At 39.4% G+C, this 21,664-nt stretch overlaps 2 protein-coding genes and 1 long non-coding RNA gene across 3 annotated transcripts in view; 1 reads left to right on the forward strand and 2 right to left on the reverse strand.

Moving 5' to 3' along the window:
* Nucleotides 1–7,461, forward strand: part of LOC131151301 (inosine triphosphate pyrophosphatase) — a 51,408-nt gene extending 43,947 nt beyond the window's left edge. The window contains exons 6-7 of the mRNA XM_058102556.1: nt 6,897–6,973; nt 7,074–7,461. Coding sequence (XP_057958539.1) covers nt 6,897–6,973; nt 7,074–7,197 — 201 coding nt within the window. The 3' untranslated portion in view covers nt 7,198–7,461. The remainder of the gene's footprint in view (nt 1–6,896; nt 6,974–7,073) is intronic.
* Nucleotides 1–7,983, reverse strand: part of LOC131151302 (uncharacterized) — a 44,290-nt gene extending 36,307 nt beyond the window's left edge. Inside the window, exon 1 of the long non-coding RNA XR_009135706.1 lies at nt 7,597–7,983. This is a non-coding gene — a long non-coding RNA (uncharacterized LOC131151302). The remainder of the gene's footprint in view (nt 1–7,596) is intronic.
* A 6,583-nt stretch (nt 7,984–14,566) lies between these two features.
* LOC131151303 (probable pectate lyase 8) lies at nt 14,567–20,752 on the reverse strand. Its single transcript, XM_058102557.1, has 7 exons — nt 20,508–20,752; nt 19,852–19,905; nt 18,823–18,894; nt 16,385–17,027; nt 16,142–16,245; nt 15,777–15,915; nt 14,567–15,689 (listed from the first exon to the last, which is right to left on the reverse strand). The coding sequence occupies exons 1-7, from the start codon at nt 20,612–20,614 to the stop codon at nt 15,474–15,476; spliced, it is 1,335 nt and encodes a 444-aa protein (XP_057958540.1). The 5' UTR covers nt 20,615–20,752; the 3' UTR covers nt 14,567–15,473.
* Nucleotides 20,753–21,664: the final 912 nt, after the last annotated feature.

The raw sequence follows: 21,664 nt of genomic DNA on the forward strand, positions 1-21,664 counted from the left end.
CAACTGTTAGTATGCCAGGAGAATTAGTTTCTCATCTCGACTTTTACAATGTCGCTCACCTAGAGTTACGAATCGTTGGCTCTGATACCACTTGTTGTGCAGAGCCTTCTTCCCTACTGGCAAATCAGTTAGTTCCCATGTCTGATTCCCCAACAAGGAGTCCATCTCATCCTTCATGGCTAACTCCCACTTGCTTGAACTTTTGTCCTGCAAGGCTTCATCATAACACTCTGGCTCACCACCATCAGTTAGCAGAAGATAATTTAAAGCAGGTGAATAACGCTGTGGAGGTCTAGTGGCCCTGGAAGATCTACGAACCGCAGCTACAGGTGTAATTTGAATTTCCTGCGATTCTACACTTTCCTTATCATTTTCACCCCTTTCCTGGACAGTATTTTCAGTCAACTCATCTAAGTTAATAAACTCAGAATTTTTCTGGTCTATCGCTGTGACATCTGACACTACGGTTGACCTGTCCTTGTACATAACCTGTTCGTTAAATATCACATTTCTACTTCTGAAGATTTTCTTGTTTTGTTCATCCCAAAACCTATAGCCAAATTTCTCTTCACCATAGCCAATGAAATAGCATATTTTGGACTTTGCATCAAGTTTACTACGAGCATCAGAATCAACATAAACATAAGAAACACAACCAAAACTTTTAAGTAAGAAAAATTTACCTCTTTATCGCTCCAAACCTCTTCAGGAAGTCTAAACTCCATGGGAACTGAAGGTCCTCGGTTTATCAGATAAGCTGCAGTACTGACAGCATCAGCCCAGAAAGTTTTTGGTAGTTCAGCATGTAGCCTCATACTCCTAGCACGCTCGTTGAGAGTTCTGTTCATGCGCTCAGCCACACCATTCTGCTGTGGTGTCCCAGGAATGGTCTTTTCCATTTTGATTCCATGTGTAGCACAATACTCTCTGAACCCTCCATCTATGTACTCTCCTTCGTTGTCCGACCTCAAACACTTTACTTTCAAACCTGTCTCTGTCTCAACCATAGCCTTCCACTTCTTAAAAGTTTCAAATACATCATATTTATTTCTCAGAAAATAAACCCATACCTTTCTGGTTGAGTCATCAATGAAAGTAACGTAGTACCTTGAACCCCTAAGGGATGCAACAGGAGAAGGACCCCATAAATCTGTGTGCACTAACTCCAATTTTTCAGCCTTCGGTGTTCTGCCACTTTTCAAGAAACTCACCCTTTTCTGCTTTCCTAAGATGCAGCTTTCACACAAGTCAAAATCAACGGACTTCAATTCCGGTAGTTTCCTTTTTGACAGCAGCATCTTCATCTCCTTCTCACTTATGTGACTAAGTCTGCGGTGCCATAAGCTTGTATCAGTACTTGCTTCAGCAACTGCAATTGTATCTCTCGGACTTGAGGTCATGTATAGAGTACCAGATTTCTTTCCACGAGCCAATACTCTGGCTCCCTTTGTAACCTTCCAAGTGCCACCAGCAAACAGCATCGCATGCCCTTCATCATCAAGCTGTCCGACAGAAATCAAATTCCTTCTCAAGTCAGGAATATGTCGTACCTTCTCTAGTAACCAAATAGACCCATTTGGCAATGACATCCGGACGTTTCCCATACCCACAACATCCAAGGCTGTACCATCAGCCAAATACACCTTACCAAAATCTCCTGCTACATAGTTCTGTATAATTTCATGGTGTGAAGTAGTATGAAAGGAAGCTCCTGAGTTAAAAACCCAATCATCAAGTGGACTGTCTACTGCAAGTAGTGCATCCTGTACCTCTTCTGTTACAGCATTAGCAGAATCATTCTCACTCTTCTTCTTAAGACTTTTGCATTGTCTCCTAAAGTGACTCGTTTTCCTGCAGTTCTAGCATTGTCCCTTTTGGCTAGGTCTGGATTTACTTCTGTTTCGATTATAATTTCTGGATTTTGATCTACCCCGATCTGAATTTCGGTCATTACCTCTGCCTCTGGTCTCAAGGTTTAGGGCAGAGCCGGATCCTGAGGTTTCGCCTGCATCTCTTCTGCGAATCTCCTCAGCCAGAATTAAATCCCGTATATCATTATACTTCAGTTTTTCCTTTCCAGTAGAGTTGCTTACTGCCATCCTCATTGCCTCCCAACTGTTTGGCAACGAAGCCAAAACGATCAGTGCACGAATCTCATCATCAAAATCAATTTTTACCGACGATAATTGATTTGTGATCGTATTGAACTCATTCAGATGTTGTGCTACAGATGCGTTTTCTGCCATCTTTAAATTAAATAATTTCTTCATCAGATGTACCTTGTTATTTGCTGATGGTTTTTCATACGTACCAAACAAAGCTTTCATCAGATCTGCTATAGTTTTCTCCTTCACGACGTTGTGTGCAACAGACCTGGACAGAGTTAATCTTATAACTCCCAGTACCTGTCTGTCAAGGAGAGTCCATTCCTCGTCCTTCATAGTAGCAGGTTTTTCTCCTAGAAGCGGTAGATGTAACTTCTTCCCATAGAGATAATCCTCGATCAGCATCCTCCAGAATCCAAAGTCTATGCCATCAAACTTTTCTATTCTAGACGCCTTTCCTGCTTCCTCTGCCATTGTTCCCACTCGAACCTACCCTAGGCTCTGATACCAGTTGTTGGGAATAAACAACAAATTCCCGAAATTTGTGAGAAACAAAATAGAGAAAATAATGCCAAAGAAAAATCAATCACACGCACAAGACAATATTTACGTGGTTCGGCAATTTTGCCTACGTCCACGGAGTTGCAGGGATTTCAATATTATCAAGAAGAAAACACAGAGAGTGCGGCGATACAATGCTCTCCCTTTTGCTCTCTCGCAGGTACAACCACACCAACCCTAATCACCCGAAAGCAATCCTTTAATATGTTGCGCCTAGGGTTCCGTTCTGAATGGGCTCCAAAATTTTCCTGGGATAGAAATCTCTAATTAAATAGGGGTCGGGTCGGCATCCAAATTAAACACAACTAGGCTCCACAAAAGCCCAACAATTTGGAATTTTAGATTTTAGAGACATGCAGTGTAGGCAAATAATGTGCTAGTGAGTGAGCTATTTAATGTTCATGGCAGTGGAAGGAGCGCCTAGAATAGCTTGGAATGAGATAGTGAGGATTTAAAAGTCCTCCATTTGTCGTAGATATTGCTTTAAATTTTGTAGATTGGCGGAAAAGAATTCATGTAATCAACCTCACCTAGTCGTACGTAAGGCTTGATTGTTGTTGATGTTATATATATTTCGAGCGCAGAGACAAATGAGTGTACGCAATTGTACTTATGACAAGCTTAGGTGCTAATCTGATTGAAATAATATTTTAATACTCATTTTATGTTTGACACTATAACCTCAACCTCATGTGGAATTTGGCTTATGGAATTGAGGCTGTAATGACATTCTATCATTGGATTTCTTTAAATGTAAGAAGAATTCAATTTCTGATGGAATTGCTGATTCCCTTATTTATCAGAATGGCATTTCTGTCTCTCACTGAGGGGAAAACTGTTCCACTCTTGTTTTTATTTTTTATTTTTTTATTTTCACACAATACAACCCATAAGACATCTATCTCACTGAGGGGAAAAATGTTCCACTCTTGTTTCACCCCCGCCCCCCAACACAGAACACGACCCATAAAACAACGTGATTTCAGTCATACCCACTCCCTTCATTACACCCTCCATTCAATATTCTTGAAGGCCAAACTACTGCATCCAATAACCGCATTTGAGCTGTCATTGTCTTCAATGGTGATTGACTCTGCTCTGGTGTTTTATGCCCCTCTTTATTGCTTGCTTGAGCCTTCATATTATGTTTGCTTTTTATTTATTTATTTTAATCTTTGAAGAATAATTTTTAAAGTTAATAATAATTTTAGAGTTGATTATGGGTGCATGATGTATTCTAATACAAAAAAATGAGATTAATTGAAGTTCTATGCTTGGAAGAACGTAAAATTAAATAATTTTAACTTTAGCTTGACTTGCAGGAGAATTAAGAGCTACCTGCGTCATACCTGAATCACTTGATTCAAACACAAATCAATCGAATCTTATAAATCAATTGATTCAGTCTATTTGTAGCAGTTGAGTCATGTCCCAAAAGAATCTTTTTTAGTGCTCAAGTGTTTTTATTTTTTCAAAAAGACCTTGTTTTCTGTCTATGATTTTTTTATTGTAAGATAAAAGAAACCATAACTTTGGTCTTCTCTTCAAGGGTTCTAAAAAAAACTGAATTTTAGGCTTTGTCTCTTCACACTTGGACCCGAGTTACCATAACTTTGGTCTTCTCTTCAAGGGCTCTAAAAAAAACTGAATTTTAGGCTTTGTCTCTTCACCCTTGGACCCGAGCTTTGGTCTCTGATTTAGAAGGGTTTGTTCTGCTTTAGTACTGATTGGCTGAGAATTTTGAAGTTTAGGAGAGTTCTCAACATTCAAATGTTAGTTGTTATTAGTTTCTAAAATTTTTATTGGTTTTGTTTAGTTTTTGATTAATTTTTCTTGTTTTTTAGTTCCTAGAGGAAGCATATATATAAATGCATCAAATATGATTTTCAAACACCATAAAATTTGATTTTTTAGTAATTTTCTCTTGATTCTTTCTCTTTCTTTTGTTGTTGTTGTATATTGGTATTTTTTACTATTAAGCCTTTAAAATCAGTCCTTTATTTTGTTGAATATTTCATTTTTCAATGTATTCTTTTTGTTCTACATGTTACATATATGCATGTTATTTGGAATTGATTTTGGAAATTTTTTTACCGAATGTCACGATTTATTTGGTTCTTGATTCCTGAAATTGGGATTTGATTCACGATGGAATCTCTTTTTGACAACTATGGTTTACACCAACGATTTGTCATAGGTTATGCTAGATTACCTCTTCACCTAAAAGCTTAAGCTATTAGCTTTTGGGCCAACAATGTATACGAGCTTTAACACTCCGCTGCACATACAGCCTGATTGCATGGGAGAGATGAATACAGGCAACAAGAGTGGAACTAAGGACCTCCTGGCAACCATAATCTGATACCATATTAGATTGCCTCTTTACCTAAAGGCAAAATGTTAGCTTGTGGCCCAATAATGTATATGAAGCTTTAACAGGGTAAAAGGCCCTAGAAGGCATTATCTCTGGATATTTTTAGTTGACTTGCCATGGTGATTCTCAGGGTCATCTTTTCATGCATTATTTGGCTGTTTGGAGGATGTAAAATAAATTTTTTGGATTGTTGGAGAGCGCTGGATTTGTTAAGATTCATGAGCTGGTTTTCTGCCTTCTTTGAGGGTATTTGGGAGGAAGAATAAATTTTGTGGAGATGCACTGTGTTGTGATTTGGTATGTTTGATGACAAGGAATGGCTGGACATTCAAGGATCATCTTTTGCCTGTTTCTGCTTTTGGTTAAGATGGTTTTCTTGCATCCTTGTGGGCTTCTGCTTTCAATTTTGAAGGAATGTGCTTACCTGATATTCAGTGGGATTGTACATCTTTCTTGAATGGATTTTTCTTCTTTTCATTTTTCTGTTTTGGTGATTAGGAGGATGTCATCATTTTCTTGTATTATTTTGCTCTCTCTGAAACACATACCTGAATTGAGTTGGAGAACAACTTCGAAAATGTCTCCTGTAATAATTAAATGCTTTAAAGACTAAGTGAGATAAAACTGGACTCTTTTAAGGAGAAGAAGTTGTCATTCAATTTTCTTTTGAGTGCAACTTGTTAGCAAAGAACAAATGATAGTCCATTTGAATTTGAATAAGTGTAGATTTGACGACTGTAGAAATAAGGGAAAAGAAGGTTCTGTGGTGTATGTTGTTTTAAGATGATATTGTATTAATTGGTGAAGCTAAAGGTGGAGTAGAATCCAAGTTAAAATTATGAACAGAAGCTTTTGTATCAGTTGTTTCAAAACTAACTAGAAATATGATGCAAAGCACGAAATGCAATTTTAATTGTTCTAGGAGCAATGAATACATTAAATGTGGTGGCTAAGAACCAACATGGATCTCTATTTTGAAAGCAGGAGAAACTGATGAAGCTGCTACACATAGAATTTTAGTAGGTTGAAATGAAGTGCATTTGGCATGTTATTGTAGAGTATCTCCAACATGGATAGGAAAATTTTGTAGGGTGTCTATAAAGACGACCTCTGCAGCATAGATTAGAATGTTGGGCATCAAAGAAACAACATAACCAAAAAATTAAATGTAGCTGAAGTGTGTTTAGAAGGATGAGCATCATAACTCTAAAAGATAAATTAAAGAATGAAGACATTTGCATGGTTATTTATTTATTTATATTTATTTTTAAAATTTTTAAAATTTTGGTGAAAATTTGCAATGAGTTAGCCATGGCACTTGTTGAAGATAAGGTAAATGGAAGGTTGGCTGAGACTCTGTACCTGCAATGTAGACCTAGTAATGCCGCTATGAAATGAGTGAAGTTGGTGTTAGAAGCTGTATGAGGGGGAGGGGGAGGCGTAAACCTAGAGTTGTAAGAAAGGATTTATGAGTATATTGCTCTAGACTGTTGCAGAATGGTAGAAATAGGATTCATATGGCAGGCCCTACCCTGCGGGACTTGGAAACTGGTGGTTATAGATGGTGTTGTTTATCTCCATCATATATCAGAGTAGCTTACTCTTTCAAAGTAGGATGAGTTGGGATAATGGAGAACTATTATAATCTGTATGAACCATCTTTACTAGCTTGTTCATCCTTACTTATTCTTTTTTTTTTGTGGGGTCAATGTAAAGCTTCATAGGAAAACACTTGATGCTCTGCATACATTTGTTATTTTTGCTAATTTTCGGTTGTGGAAAATTATTTTAATTTCTATGTGTTAACATGATATTACTCATCAATTGCACTAACTAATTTGTGGCTGCCGTTTTAGGGGAGGATAGTTCATCCAAGGGGGCCCAATGATTTTGGATGGGATCCTATCTTTCAACCTGATGGCTATGAGCAGACGTAAGTATCAAGTATCAACCACACTTTCTAACATTATTTTCTGAGGTATGTAGTCATACAATCACAATGTAGCAAACTGATGATGTTGTCATTGTTGCAGTTATGCAGAAATGGCCAAGGAAGTAAAAAACAAAATTTCTCATCGCTCGAAGGCTCTTGCACAGGTGACATCCCACTTTGGTGAGGCCGGTTACATTTTCCAAACAGGCCTTATGCAAGAGTGAGATATATATGCTGATGTTGCTGCCATGCCATATATATTATTAATGATTAAATTTTTGCTTTTTGCTATACTGAGAATTTGTTTTCTGCTTGGCTGTGTGGGAAGAATTGTAGAGGAAGGGAAAATAGCTATCTTTCTTGTTGATGCTCCCTGAAAATGGGGACAAAATCACTTTTTCCATGCACTAAAATATGTCATATGAACCGGTCGGGTCATGCAGGGATTAGGAAGAGTATAAACTGATTAATAAACAAACTTTGACCTACATGATGCCACAGCTGTTAGTTACAATCTACTGTATTTTTTTTTTTCCTGCTCGGTTCAATCTGTTGTGGTGTTTGTGATGGCAGCAGTGAACAGCTGTGAGGCATGTAGAATGAGAGGGGAGGGTGGGTGATACCTTGAGGCATGTAAAATGAGAGGGGAGATTTCCCAGTAAAGAATGATGCCCTGTGATACCAGCTGTACAATGGTCGTGCACTTTTGGTAGTTACCCGCGGGCATTGAGGCAAAAGAGCTGCACATGAAGATGACCATGTTTAACCAGCCTCCTTTAGTCTTTTCCTTGTCCTTAGGCTGTGGAATGATGACAGTAGTTAATGCGAACCAGCAAGACCACGAGGTTGATCTGGTTGCTACTGGCACGCGTTTGGCTTGCTGCATGTGGAAACACGGAGAGGGAGTGGAAATGGGATTCAATTTCTGAGGTCATGCGGTGAGAGAGAGAGAGAGAGAGAGAGAGAGAGAGAGAGAGAGAGGTGGTCAAATAGCAAGTGCATTTTGGCACAAAAGAGGGGAGGTTCTTCTGTTCATGGCCTACAATAGCGGGATATTAGTCGTATTTTGTATTTTCAATTTGTCTATTTCTGCTGTACTCGTTTTATCACCTTTGGTTTCGACGAGTTCCATTTTTATTTTTTGGGTCAATGGAAAGCTCATCTCCTGTCTCACATATTTTTTCCGCCCGCTGCATTTGGATTTGAACTTGAAGTCCACAACGCCAAAAAGTAAAATTAAATTATTTTGCAATTTTAATTAGTTCCCAAGAAATTTCCAATGCTTGTTTGGTTGGATATTTTTTTCCTGTTTTCAAAAATCGCCAAATGACTTCTCAATCGTGTCAATAGTTGATGCTTCAAAGATTGAATTTTGAATTGTGTTTAATGAATTTCTATAAAATTATGTTAAAATTTATTCAAAAATTCAAAGTATGCCCTCAATTTTAGCTGCAGCCGGCTGATAACGTGATACGGATGCTGATCCGAGCTCAGAAGGCAGACCTTGATCTTTCAACTTTTCCCACATTAATTCTCTCTGTAGATCTTTTGACCGACCTTCTGCCTCTTTTTTGACTGAGCAATTGAATGGACTTTAAGTACTCTTTGACCGTACTCCCATTTTAACATATGTGAACTCTTGTTTGAAAGTGTTTCAAACAACACCATTTACAAAAAAAAATAAAAAATAAAAAATAAAAAAATCTGATCTTTTATGTTTTTTACTTAGAAAATGGAGACAATTTAGTAATTTAAGTAGGAGTATCATGAGAGTGGATCTTACATAGAGGTGTAAACCACTTTGACAAGGACGTCAGAGATTAGACAAGAGGGTAGTCTCACATCGGATGTGTGCTAGGGATATCATGCTGACAAGAATGTTAGAAATTAGACGAGAGAGCTTGTCACGAACTCACCTCACATGCATACTAGGGAAATCACGTTGACGAGGATGTCAGAGTTTGGACGGGAGAGCTTGTTATGGTCCTACATCGAATGTATATTAGGAAGATCTTGGACTTATAAGGAGGGTTTGAACTCTAACTAGGGGAGACGTCTTTTATAGGATAAACTCGTGAGACTGATAGGCTAAAGCAGGTAATATCTCACCTGAGTTGGGTCTTACAATGGGTTATACTTTTGATTTTTATCTTTATGACGGTGATTAAGATCACTACTTTTTTTTTAATAAAAAACAAATCATTTATTTGGTTTTTGTGTATAAAAAAATTACTACATCTAAAGTCAACTATGTGTGATGAATATAATAATATTTCTTTAGAAAAAAAAATACTATATTTGCCGGATTGGGATCCTTTCTCATGTCCTACGATTCTATATTTGATAATGAAAAACAATTGTTTATTTTTAGTAGTAAAAAAATACAAATGAAAAAGGAGAGAATTTTACACTTGGGAGGATGTTGACCAATCTTAAGGAGTGACCACCTGAGAGCACTTTGTTTTTTTGTCGATACATATAACATAATAACCCTCTCTTTTTCCTTCACTTTAGACAGCAAAGTGAGACGGAGAGTAATAGGAACTAGGAGGAACATCAATTAATCTTATGGAATACACCAAGCAAGCAATTAAGCCCGGACAATCCTCTTATTTGTTTAATTTGATTAGGGTGCCTTTGTTTTTCTTTCTTTAATTTTCTTATTGTCATATACTCATATAATTAAGGAGAAGGACAAGCATAATGATGTTGTGTGTTAGGGAAACATTAGATTTTAATTATTGTGAGGAAGCCTAAGAGCCATGATGAGATCCAGTGGTTTTGCTTTTTGCAAATGCAATATTAATGTCATTGACTCAATTGATAGCTGTAGCTAGCACTAGCACAGCAGCCGGGAGGATCTCTTCGGTTCATCAGTGCAGACTGCAGGGCAGTGTGGGTTGGTTGTCGGTGCTTCCATTGTTGGTGTTGGTCATCATCCACGTGACTGCTTTTGGAATTTCCTCCACATATTTTCTTCTTGCTTCCTTCCCTTCTTTGTTAAGTTTGGCAATGGCATGCCCTACCTTTTATCTATTTCGTCATCCATAAATGTTGGAAAGTGATCTACGAGCAACAATCGCACAAGTAAAATTATACAATCAAAATACAAGACCAAATTTACGTGGTTCGGTCCACTGTGACTTACATCAACGGGAGCACACAAAATCTACTATAACCGTCGGGAGAATTATACAAGGAGAAGGAGGAGGCTACTGCCCTCAACTCCTCTCTCACTTTCACTACAAGGATTCACTCTGCCTCACACACAGTACACCACTCTCTGCAACACACAGCTCTTAGCTCTCTCATAATACAACTCTCTTGCATGCACACAACACAGCCCAAAGCCCACACAACTCACCACTCAATGCCACAAATAATTACACACATATATATACACATGTGGGAGGGGGACAGTCAAACAAGGTAGCTGCAAAGTCAACATGGTAGTCAGCTGTTTGGTGGATGGCTGCTGGTCTTCTCAGCAATATCAACATAAGCTGCTGGGTGGTGCGACTGCCTAACCCATACGAGCCACAACCTAACAATCTCCACCTTGGCGAGTATCAACTCCCAAGTCTACAGTTCCACCTTGATATGAACTCGATCAAAGCAAGTCTTCATAACTTGGTTCAAACGTCTGAACCATGCAAAAAGTACCGCCTTCTTCATCGACAAACCGAACTCATCTGTTCGTTTCTGACGATGTGCCGCTATCATCATCTGAGGTCAAACCACCAACCACTGTGGTTCCCATCAGCTGATCCAGCCCACGAGACTCCTTCCTAGTAAATATCATTAAGTCACGTCGGGTCACCTTCATAGCTTCACCTGCGACAGAGATTTGACAACCCTTAGAATCCAACCGACTAAAGGAGATCAAATTTCTTCGCATTCTTGGAACGAAATTTACGTCATCCAAAATACGGATTGCTCCAACAGGCGTCTTTAGTTTCACAAATCCAATCCCTCTGACATCGCATGAAGACCCATTACCGAGTGATACCGTATCGCGAACTTCTTTGAAAGAATGAAAAAATTCTTTCTTAAAACAAACATGAACTGAACTCTTAGAGTCCAAAACCCATCCATCATCGTTTGGATTGCCATAAGCATTCATGTTCTTTCTCATCAATTTTCGGCACTCTCTCTTCATATGGCCGTGCTTCTTACAGTATCGAAACTGCACATTTCTTCAATTTTGTCGATGTAAGCTGCTCGCCATTATAAGGACCTCGTCATTACCATGCCATGTAGCATGCTCCGATATGTTGACACTGTCCCGTGTCTTCTTTTCTTTTTCGTATCTTTTTCAATCTTCACAGTCCCTCTTGAAGTACCCCTTTTTATAACACCAGTAACATACGACCTCGTTCGTATCTCGTCCTCTTAATTTTGAACGCCATTGTTTACTTCTGAGCTTTCGATCTTTGCTTCTTCCTTGTCTCTCATTATTAGCTACCAAAGCTTGCTCACGAGACATCACAATCGGCTTTCTTAACGTCTCGTAATCTTGAAGTGATGCCATCACATTATCTAGCTTCAAGGTGTCCGTCCCCACGAGCAATGCAGTTACCAGACTATCAAATGAAACTGGTAGAGACGACAAAAGTAGAAGCGCCTTATCCTCTTCATCAATTTTTACGCTGAGGCTCAACAATTGGGTCAAAATCTTATTGTAATCATTTATGTGATCAAAAAGACTACTTCCCTCGTTCATTCGAAGTTGATGAAGTTTCTTCTTCAGGAACAATTTATTGGTAAGGGACTTCGACATATACCTTTGCTTCAATTTCTTCCAGAGCTCTATCGGTGAGGTTTCGTTTAACACCGAATATTTAACTTCATTTTCCAGACACAATCGGATTGTGCTGACTGTCTTCATCTCCAATTCGGTCCAATCATCATCTTTGAAATCATCTGGCTTCTTCTCGATCAACGACTTGATCAAGCCTTGATGAACCAAAATATCCTTCACCGTGCTATGCCACAAATTGAAGTTGTTCCACCTATCAAAATTCTCCACCTCAAATTTTGAAGTGCCAATTCCTGTCATTTTGCTTTGAATCTCACAAAACAGACACCGCTAATGGCTCCAGAACGGCCGAAAACCTTAGAAATGGTTCAAGCCATTCGAAAATCGACCTGAAATGACTCCAAAAAGCCCAGCCAAACTTCAGGTCAAATTGGTCAAAAACAGTCAACTCTCCGTTAACATTAACGGAATATTCCCTCCCTTAACGGAATATTCCTAACGACGTTAACGGCCACTTACGCCATTATTGATGCCGTCTGTTGACGTGGCACTGTGGTCCCCACTTGCTGACGTGTTTTGGGGCCCACTACTGACGTGTCTGTGGGCTCGACTGCTGACGTGGCACTGTACGATCTGCTGACGTGTCATTGTCCCCCTCTGACGTGACTGCTGACTGTGCAGCTGACTCAGCGCTGACGTGGCCTTATGACGTGGCTGACACTTGCTGATGCGGTGCTGACTCAGTGCTTATGTGGCGGCTGACATTAGCGTCTTCAACCTCTGAACGTGCACGAGACTTTCGTCGGTTCGTGGGAGCGTGCGACAATCTTTCCCGATTAGATGCTGGCGCATGAGAGCACGTGAAGGCGCGTGGCAATGCGGTCTTTCTGCCGGTGGCGCGTGTGAGCGCGTGCGACTTCGTCTGAGTTTTGTTCGAGCTTCGGTTACTGCCGTTGGCTTCGTTTCAATGAGAGGAATGTTTTGGTGGTCTCAAAAACGAGTTTTGAGTTATTGGTTAGAGGCTCAAATTTGGGAATTTTGCCCTGATCCAGTGATTTTGCGCCAACCTGGCTCTAATACCATTTGTTGGGAAGTGATCCATGAGCAACAATCGCACAAGCAAAATTACAAAACCAAAATACGTGACCAAATTTACGTGGTTCGGTCCATTGTGACCTACATCCACAGGAGCATACAAAATTCACTATAACCGTTGGGAGAATTATACAAGGAGAAGGAGGAGGCTACTGCCCTCAACTCCTCTCTCACTCTCACTACAAGGATTCACTCTGCCTCACACACAGTACACCACTCTCTGGAACACACAACTTTTAGCTCTCTCACAATACAACTCTCTTGCACGCACACAACATAGCCCAAAGCCCACACAACTCACCACTCAATGCCACACACAATTACACACATATATATACACATATGGGAGGGAGACAGTCAAACAAGGTAGTTGCAAAGTCAACATGGTAGCCAGTTGTTTGGTGGAGAGCTGCTGGTTTTCTCTGCAATGTCAACATAAACTGCTGGGTGGTGCGGCTACCTAACCCATACGAGCCACACCCTAACAATAAATACCGTTTTAGTTTTGCTTCTGCGCACAGAGTTTATTTAAGGAATTGATGTTTACCCTCGCATTCGCACACGCTTAGCCTAATTAGTTTATGCCCTTATGCGTATTTCAGAATAAGGGGTTATCTACTCTCACATTTCTTCTATATGTACCTCCTAATTGTGCTTCTGACTTAAACAATAATGGGCCTTTCCTATTATATTTCTTTCATTATTTTCCTCATTCAAGTGCCCTCAAACGCTATAATTAAAATCTAAATTAACTAATGCCATTTTTGAATTTAGATATTTATATTTGTGCACAGAATATATACATAACATTAAATTTTATCCCTACAACAACAACAACAACAAGCCTTTAGTCCCAGTAGATAGGGCCGATTATATAAATTCTTTTCCGTCAATTAACCTTGTTGAGAGCGTTTTCGTCTATTAGACTAAGGATTATTAAATTTTGTCTCACTACTTCATCTCACATTATTTTAGGCCAACCCCTTATTATGTTAGAAACAATAACTCACTCTTTGCTCTATTATGTTTTTATTTCAAATGCCCAAATCATTTAAGTTGTCCCTCACTTATCTTATTTTCGATCGATGTTGTTGCCTAAATTGTGTATATGCTCATTTTTTATATTAAGTTTCATTCTGATCACCTCACATACAAGTCTTAAGATTTTTGCTACTTAATTATCCACAAAAAGGTGATGTTACCGTGTTTTGTTGGTTGTCGTATTTTGTTTTTTTCTTTTATTCTTTAAACTACTAATTAAATGTGCCTTTCATCATGGGGAGGATGAAATATGCAACTAAGAATTAGTTAGCGACTCAGCCTAACTATGATTTTATTAGTTAATTTGATAAAAAATTATTAAATAGACCAATTCTACCGTATCATTCATAAACTAATCACACATAAAGTAGAGGCAACTCTTTTTTTTTTTTTTTCGATTTGTTTTCAAAAGAAAACTAATTATGATTTAGCCATTGGTCCAATATATGAGTTGATAGTATTTTATTGAATTAGTATATGAATGATATGGGAGACACGTTTAGTTAATATTTTTCCAATTTGGGCTCCTTTGTCTCTCCACATAAATTTTGGTGCGCCAGAGAGCTTGTGGTTTATAGCGTGGGTGTTCAGCGCAATGCAAGTGACTGAGAATCACAATGGCAGGGCAAAAGGAAAAACTGTTAAAAGCACAAAGAGGGAAGGGAAACGGAAGCACAATTGCACAACGCACAACCACAGAAAAAAATATCCATTAATTCCATTAGCTGAGAAAAGCCAACAAAAAAAAAAAAAAAAAAAAAAGCGAAGGAAAAAAAGAAAAAGGAAATAGAATAGGAAAAGAGTACAAAGAACCTTGCAGCTTTGCTTGCGTTCATCTGTAATACAAATGTTTTTTTTTTTTAAAAAAAAGAAAGCTAAACTCAAGACTTCGACATTAATCCAGACTAGTAGTTATAATCCCTGTGTGACTTAAAAGACCATGAAGAAAAAGAAAAGAAAACAACCGCAAAAAGAAATCATACCATTTCTATAAAACCCTCAAATTAAAGATTCCGAATTGAAGACATGCAAATACATAGGTATGTATATAGCGAAAAAGGCTCCTCTAATTTTAAGACAAACTGATGACACCATGTGCTAGCTAGCGGGGATATGATTGTGGCAGATGGGAATTGAAACACTGAAAGTAATCAGAAGAAGAAACAAGAAAAAAACAGAAAAGAAAAGAAAAGAAACAACACTTCCGCACCTGCTCGTATCAATGGAGGTGGTATTTTTTTTTTTTTTTTTCTTTTCTTTTCATGGGATGCAGGCCGAGGTTGAGCAGCATGGCCAAAGTGGAAGAATGGGAATAATAAGTGTGACATAACATTTGATGCAAATGACACGTGTAAAAAATGTACACTTGTCAACATATGCAAATTGTAGTGAGGAATAATGCATGGGTGGTATATGGTTGAGGGCGCAGTAATACGACAATAAATTTGGAAATTTACCAGGGGCAAAATGCTGGAAATAAAAAAGGAAGAAGAAAATAAACGGGTAATTTTTTTTTTTTTTTTTGCCCATTTGAAAAGGGTGATGAATGGATATGTGTAGGGAGTAAATGACGGATCCCTATTGCCTCCCGGGGGGTGTTGGTAGCTAGCACCCGTGGCCCCTGCGGCAGTCAAGAACACCGGCAGAGATAGTCATGGTAGCAACCATGTTGGAAGGCTTGGCGGCCAGACTTGAAGCTTTAGCGTAACCAGCGGTGGCACCTGAGGAGGTGAAGTAGGCTCCGTTCAGCATCAGGTCTCCCTCTGATCTCCAATTCCAACCCCCCCACATTCCGTTCGGCGTGTCCACCCTCTTTGTCACCTACATTCAATTAATTTCATTCATCACTATCCATCCATCCATCCATCCATCCCCAATTCAGGGAGACACTATATATGTTTCACATACCTCTTTTGCGAAAAGGTTGTTGGGGGCAAGGTATCGGTTGCCCTGGCTGTTGATGGTGGGTTGTGCACTTCCACCGATGGCATACATTTCCCAGTGGGTGTAATCATTGTTCACCACATGGAAATACCCATGTCTGCACCTGCGTATTTATTTTTCGTTTTAGTCGTGACATGACATCCTTAATTTCAAATCCCATATATATATATATATATATATATATATATATATATAAGCTAACTTAGCTAGTTAGGCAATTAAGTAGAGGATGCAGTTTCTTTTTTCTTTTCCTTTTTACTTGTAAAATTAGGAAGAACTGAAGAAAAAAGATGTTTGAAAGCCAAGGTTCAATTAGTTGTGAGGATTACCTAGGCATCCTCTGGATGAGACCCTCTCCAAAGTGGTTGAAGGCAATCGTGACTTGCATGCTCTTGTCCTGCACGTAAGAATCACTATGGCCCAACAGCATCACCTGTGTGTTTTAATTTGAAACACAACAACATATATATACACACATTAATAAGTCCATCTTCCCATGATATAAATTAAATAGCAAACAGATGGGAGGATATGTATATATAGAGCATGAGGGTAAGCAACTACACACGTACTTCATTGTGATGGGTGAAGTAGCAATTGGAAACGGTAATGGCGGTGGAACCCATTATAGCATCCACGAGGCCGTCCGCACAGTTAGACAGAGAAACGTGATCAATCCATATGTGGCTTGCCCCGAAAATGGAGATGCCATCCCCGTCGGCCATTGTCCTCCACCCATAATGGTTGGGGGAGCTCCTAACCATGGCATTCCCCGTGGATTTGCAGTCATGGATGTGGATGCCGTGGATTATGATGTTGCTAACATACTGAACCGTGAGGCAGGCTCCATTAGCAATATGTACATTCGCTCCTCGCCCATCAATTGTCTTGAAGCTATTCATGATGAGTTCCTCCTTGAGTGTGATGACCATATCCCTTTTGAACACAATCCAGAGGGGCTTGTCCTGGATGACGGCATGGCGCAGGGTGCCGGGCTTTGGGGTGACGGGGTCGTCGTCCTTGGGGTCGGTGACCACGTAGAAACGCCCGTCGCGACCGCCAATAGCATTTCGGCCGAACCCAATGCCACAGTCTGCAAGGCGCTTGCGGTTCTTTTGCCAGGTCGGATCACACCTCCAACAGTCATCAATGGGATTTCCAGTTCCGCAGGATAAAAACCCCAGTTTCCTTCTTTCTGTGCTGTTGCCAATGCTCCTGTCCAATTCCATCAACTCATATATAATTAATTGTTACTATACCAATTAACCGTTGTTATTTATTTATTTATTTATTATTATTTAATTAATTAAGCTCTTTAATCATAGTTTAAGTATTCATGGCATAGCTGATCTTACCCCCCCAAAACAATTTTAAAAAATCTTTAAACTTTAAGATTCATTAGCCCCAGCGTCTTCCCTCCTAAATCTTTTTTACCTACTTAAGTTTTAAACTAGTATCTCTAACATAAATACCCAAAACTCAACATTCACTTCGAATAACATTGCAGTGTATTGTGACAGTGCTAATCCCCCGATGTGAGATAAAACCCTAACAAACTCCCGCTCACACATCGAGGTCTCTCCCGACAAGGCAACCATCGGGGTCTCCCCAGCACGTCATATTAGGAAGAATGTAGGTGAATCAGTCTCTAATATCAGTGTTTGGTGGTCCAGAACCTTCTCAACCCTAAAAACTAGCTCAAGGGGTGAGACACTTCACACTTACTACTAGCCCCTTCCACATCCGTTATGGGAAAAATCCTAACACCTCCCCAATCCAAGTTTGGATACATGAAATCCAATAGAGAGGATAGAAAAAATGTATATTGTCATCATATCTTCTCAAAGCAGTTCGGCCTTCCATGGATTAGGTATCCTTTTTTTTTTTTCTTCTTTTTTCTAGGATCAATTTTAGAACGGATGCAAAACCACAAGGTAAATGCACTTTTCTGTCTTTGGCTACAAAAAAACCGTACTTAGCTGTCACATAAAAACGAAATAATTATAAAAAAAAACAATAAAATTTAAAAGGGTAATTGCATGACATTATTGCAGTCGATTTCATTGAAAACTCAGATGTGCGCTATGTGCCCAATTTAATTAAGGAGAACCGAAAGACCAACTGACAACCCATGTGCCCCTCCCTAATAGATATGCCCAAACTGCTTTTCTTCTCACCATGCAACAACTTCTAATTACCGAATCAACCCTGGCATCCTGTAAGCCGCTACTTGTGTAGTTTCCGCAGAAGAAAATGAAAAACATGGGCAATTCACTGGGCACACCTCAAAACGTGGAAAGTCTTTTTAGACCATTAAGGATAATTGACGATGTTTACCTCTGTGTTGGAGACAAGTTTGTATTTTAATTTTGGATGTCTTTGAATAAGTGGAGGTGTCCAATGTGTAAAAACAAGATTCTATATGTGGAGGACATGATGGAATGCTAATTAAATACGTAAGCATAGTAATGTAATAAGAACGCTATGAGTTTGTGTTATCTGTACAAACTCAGCTATCAAAATCGGAAATGGAAAGAGACGCAACAGAATGTGAATGTGCGAGGCACGGGATTAAAGGGGTAGTGTCATGTGAAGGAGCTCAGAAAACAGGGGACGGATAATGCAGCAGATAAAGAGCATGTGCTTAGCCAACCCCAACAAACTTTTATAAAGCCATAAAAGTGGGGCATAATTGGGACATCGATGAAAAATTGGGCGGAGGGAGGGGGGGTGTTGGGGGGGGGGAGGAGAGGAGTTGAGGACCATTTATATTCCAATATGATCAAACATTGTCGAAAGTCAAGAGAGATTATCATCTCTAGTGACTTGGTGAAGGCTTGATCTGATGTCTATTAATACAATTTAAATATTAAAAAAAAAAAAAACAGGACCACCACTCCCCCCAAAGAACTACATCACAAATTCACACCGAAGCCTTCTGTATATCATTCAATGCAGTGACGCTTGAGCTAATAAAAAGTGAGCAGTAAACAATTACAGAGAGACCCACCTCTGAACCATGGACACAACCTCCTCCGGGTCTGCCACTGCTTCCTTATTCCTAGCTTCAGCCTCTGCGATCCTGCACCAACCATGCTACCAATTAATTTAAAACAAAACCCATTGAATTTGAATCGTGATTAGTCATCTGTTCATCAATATTATAAATATGTGTGATCCCAACCGATTGGGCCACGGACCCGTTCAGAGAAAAGGAAGAAAGGAAATCCCAAGGGTGTGGTTCAGGTGGTAGTGCGGGTTGGATGAGTACATCTCATGAGGTCAGGTGTTTAAATCCTCTCGGGTCCGTTTCCGTCCCTAAACTTTTGAATTTACCCTTTCTTTGGAGTTGTGGGGGTAAGATTAGTCACGTGGATCGTAAAATGGACACGTGGATATCAGGTGCTAGCCCAAAAAGAAAAAAGAAGAAAGAAAGGAACATCGAGGGTGAAAAAGTAGTGGTTTGCGTACTCGCAGCAGCGGACACACAAGAGGCATTCTTTGGCTAACGGTTGGCAGGACAGGGGTATTTTGGTAATTTAGACGATCCCGACAGTTCACTGCTCAAGGCCGACGCACCAGTGGCGCCACTGATGCACCGTTAAAACAGTAGAAGAACGGGCGAGACGCCCCGTCGGCGGGAATTCCAAAACTCGCCTTTTTATAATATAGCGAGTAGTCAAAAGACGGAAATACCCACCACCGACCGTCTAGTAGCGTAGGAAGCTCGGGGATATGACGCATTTTGGGAGGGTAATTCTAGAAAGTGTGAGGAAGAGAGAAGGTTGTTAAGACAATGGAATCCGAAGGAACAACCGTAACGGAATAAACGGTTGAGATCTGGAGAATGGGATCTCGACGGCTGAAATTGGTTGGTCCCGAGGTAAGAGGAATCGTAGGTAAAGAGAGTAAATGCGATGGTCGTGATTTGGAGAAAGAAAAGACGGACGGCTCAGATCCCCCGATAATTAAATAGAAGTTGGTGCTCGTGATCAATGATGAATCTCAAACCGAATACTGAGTGGAACCGAGTACTGACCTAGCCGCCATTGTTGAGTTGCTTGAGCCCCGCAACCACCCTGGACCTCCATTTCTGTGAATCAAACAAGAAAATATAAGAATTTCCGCAAAGCCACAGAGATGCACGCACTTTTCCCTCTTTATGTGCGTGCTCTGCTCGCAGTAAATGAAGATGTATTTTCAATTCTCAGTATAACCGCCATTAATGGCGACGAAGATAAAATAAATGAGGAGCAGAGTGCTGTGACATAATAATGTGGTCTTAATTTGGCCAAAAAGAAAAAAGATCAAATGACAGAACATACATTTCTGAAGAAATTTTCAGCACGCTCGAAAAAACTAAAAATCAGAAGATTTAGAAGGCAAGGGAAAGTGTATGCGAGCCGATCTTAACGGAGGCTCAGGTTGTGAAGTAATACTAATGTAGCCAAAATTTCGCAGCACAGAACCGAGAATTAAAAAATATTCAACACATTGGGCACGAATTCCGTCAACGTACTGAAAAGAGCTTGAAAACAGAGGGCTTAAATATATATGGCTAGCGGGAGGTCTTGGTACGTTCAGTAGGACACTCTGCTCCGAAGAAACCAGCAATGTCGTCACACACACACACACACACAAGCAGAGCGAGATATGAAAAGACTATTGAGTCTGTTTGGGTGCCGAGAAACGCACCTGGAATCCGAGATCTCGTCGGTCCGGACTCTCGCCATTACTACTCCGACGAACGCCAGCACTAAAAACAGCATAACCGCCGAAAACCATCTCTGAGACACCGCCATTGCCACCGTCTCCCCGAAGCTCACCTGTGCTTTTCTCTCTCCCCCCTTGCGAGATCTGAATGGGAGAATGCAGGGAAAAAACCGAGAAAGAGCTCAAAGCACTGGAGTCAAAGAAGCTCCGACTAAGCGGCCTTTTATAGATTGAACCCCAACCTTCCCCTCCCCAAAAACATTTTTTTTTTAAAAAAAAAAAGAAGGTAAAAATATAGTTTTTTGAAAATGACACTCCACCCCCTATATTTTCAAATATTACCAAATACTCCCTTCAAATTTAATTTTATTAATAAATGAACATTTCATTATATGACCTTTAGTCAACCGTGATTTATATGTGAAATATATATATATATATATATATAATTTTAGTCAAATCAAAATTTTAAAAATATATTTTATTTAATAAAAATATATATATTTAGTCATTTAATTTGCATGAATTGCATACAACAAATATTTTATTGTTAGGTATTTGATTCACTTATAATTTTAATTTTTAAAATATATTATAATTAATTGACTAACGTTTTTAACTTATTTATTAAATTAATGTCATTTTTTTAAATTATGTTATCAAAATTGTGTGGATGGGTAAAATTATCATTTTATTAATTTAATTTTTTTTCATTAAATTTAATAATTGACTAACGGTCGATTAATGGAAAGTTTATTTTGTAAATAAAATTAAATTTAAGAGGCTTTATTGTAACATTATAAAACATTAGGAGTAGAGTTGTCATTTTCTAAAAAGTAATGGGTATTCTCGGATTTTATCGAATAAAAAAAAACAGGGAATAACGTATAAGGTTAGGTAGTTAACGGGCGTTTAATAACAAAACCATCGACCCTGGTTAGGTCACTTTTACGGTTTTACCCTGTCCCCAACTCGCCCCAACCCAACCGCCACTAACCGCCTCTGTCTCTCTCACACACATACCGACGGTGAGGCTTTCCACGTGTGAACTGACATGTCACGTGTGACACCCCCACTGTGCATGTTTTATCGTTGGGATTTTACCATCCGCGTTGGAAGAAAGCTTTTATTTGTTTATT

The sequence above is a fragment of the Malania oleifera genome, chromosome 3, assembly GCF_029873635.1.
Source record: "Malania oleifera isolate guangnan ecotype guangnan chromosome 3, ASM2987363v1, whole genome shotgun sequence".
Lineage (NCBI taxonomy): Eukaryota > Viridiplantae > Streptophyta > Magnoliopsida > Santalales > Ximeniaceae > Malania > Malania oleifera.

Bases quoted from the DNA above. Each gene is read 5' to 3' on its own strand.
- LOC131151303 (XM_058102557.1), bottom strand. From the start codon at position 20,614: ATGGCGGTGTCTCAGAGATGGTTTTCGGCGGTTATGCTGTTTTTAGTG. The intron at 16,246-16,384 runs GTACGTGTGTAG...TAAAACACACAG, and splicing joins ACTTCACCCATCACAATGAA to GTGATGCTGTTGGGCCATAG. The intron at 15,690-15,776 runs GTATGTGAAACA...AATTGAATGTAG, and splicing joins ACAACCTTTTCGCAAAAGAG to GTGACAAAGAGGGTGGACAC.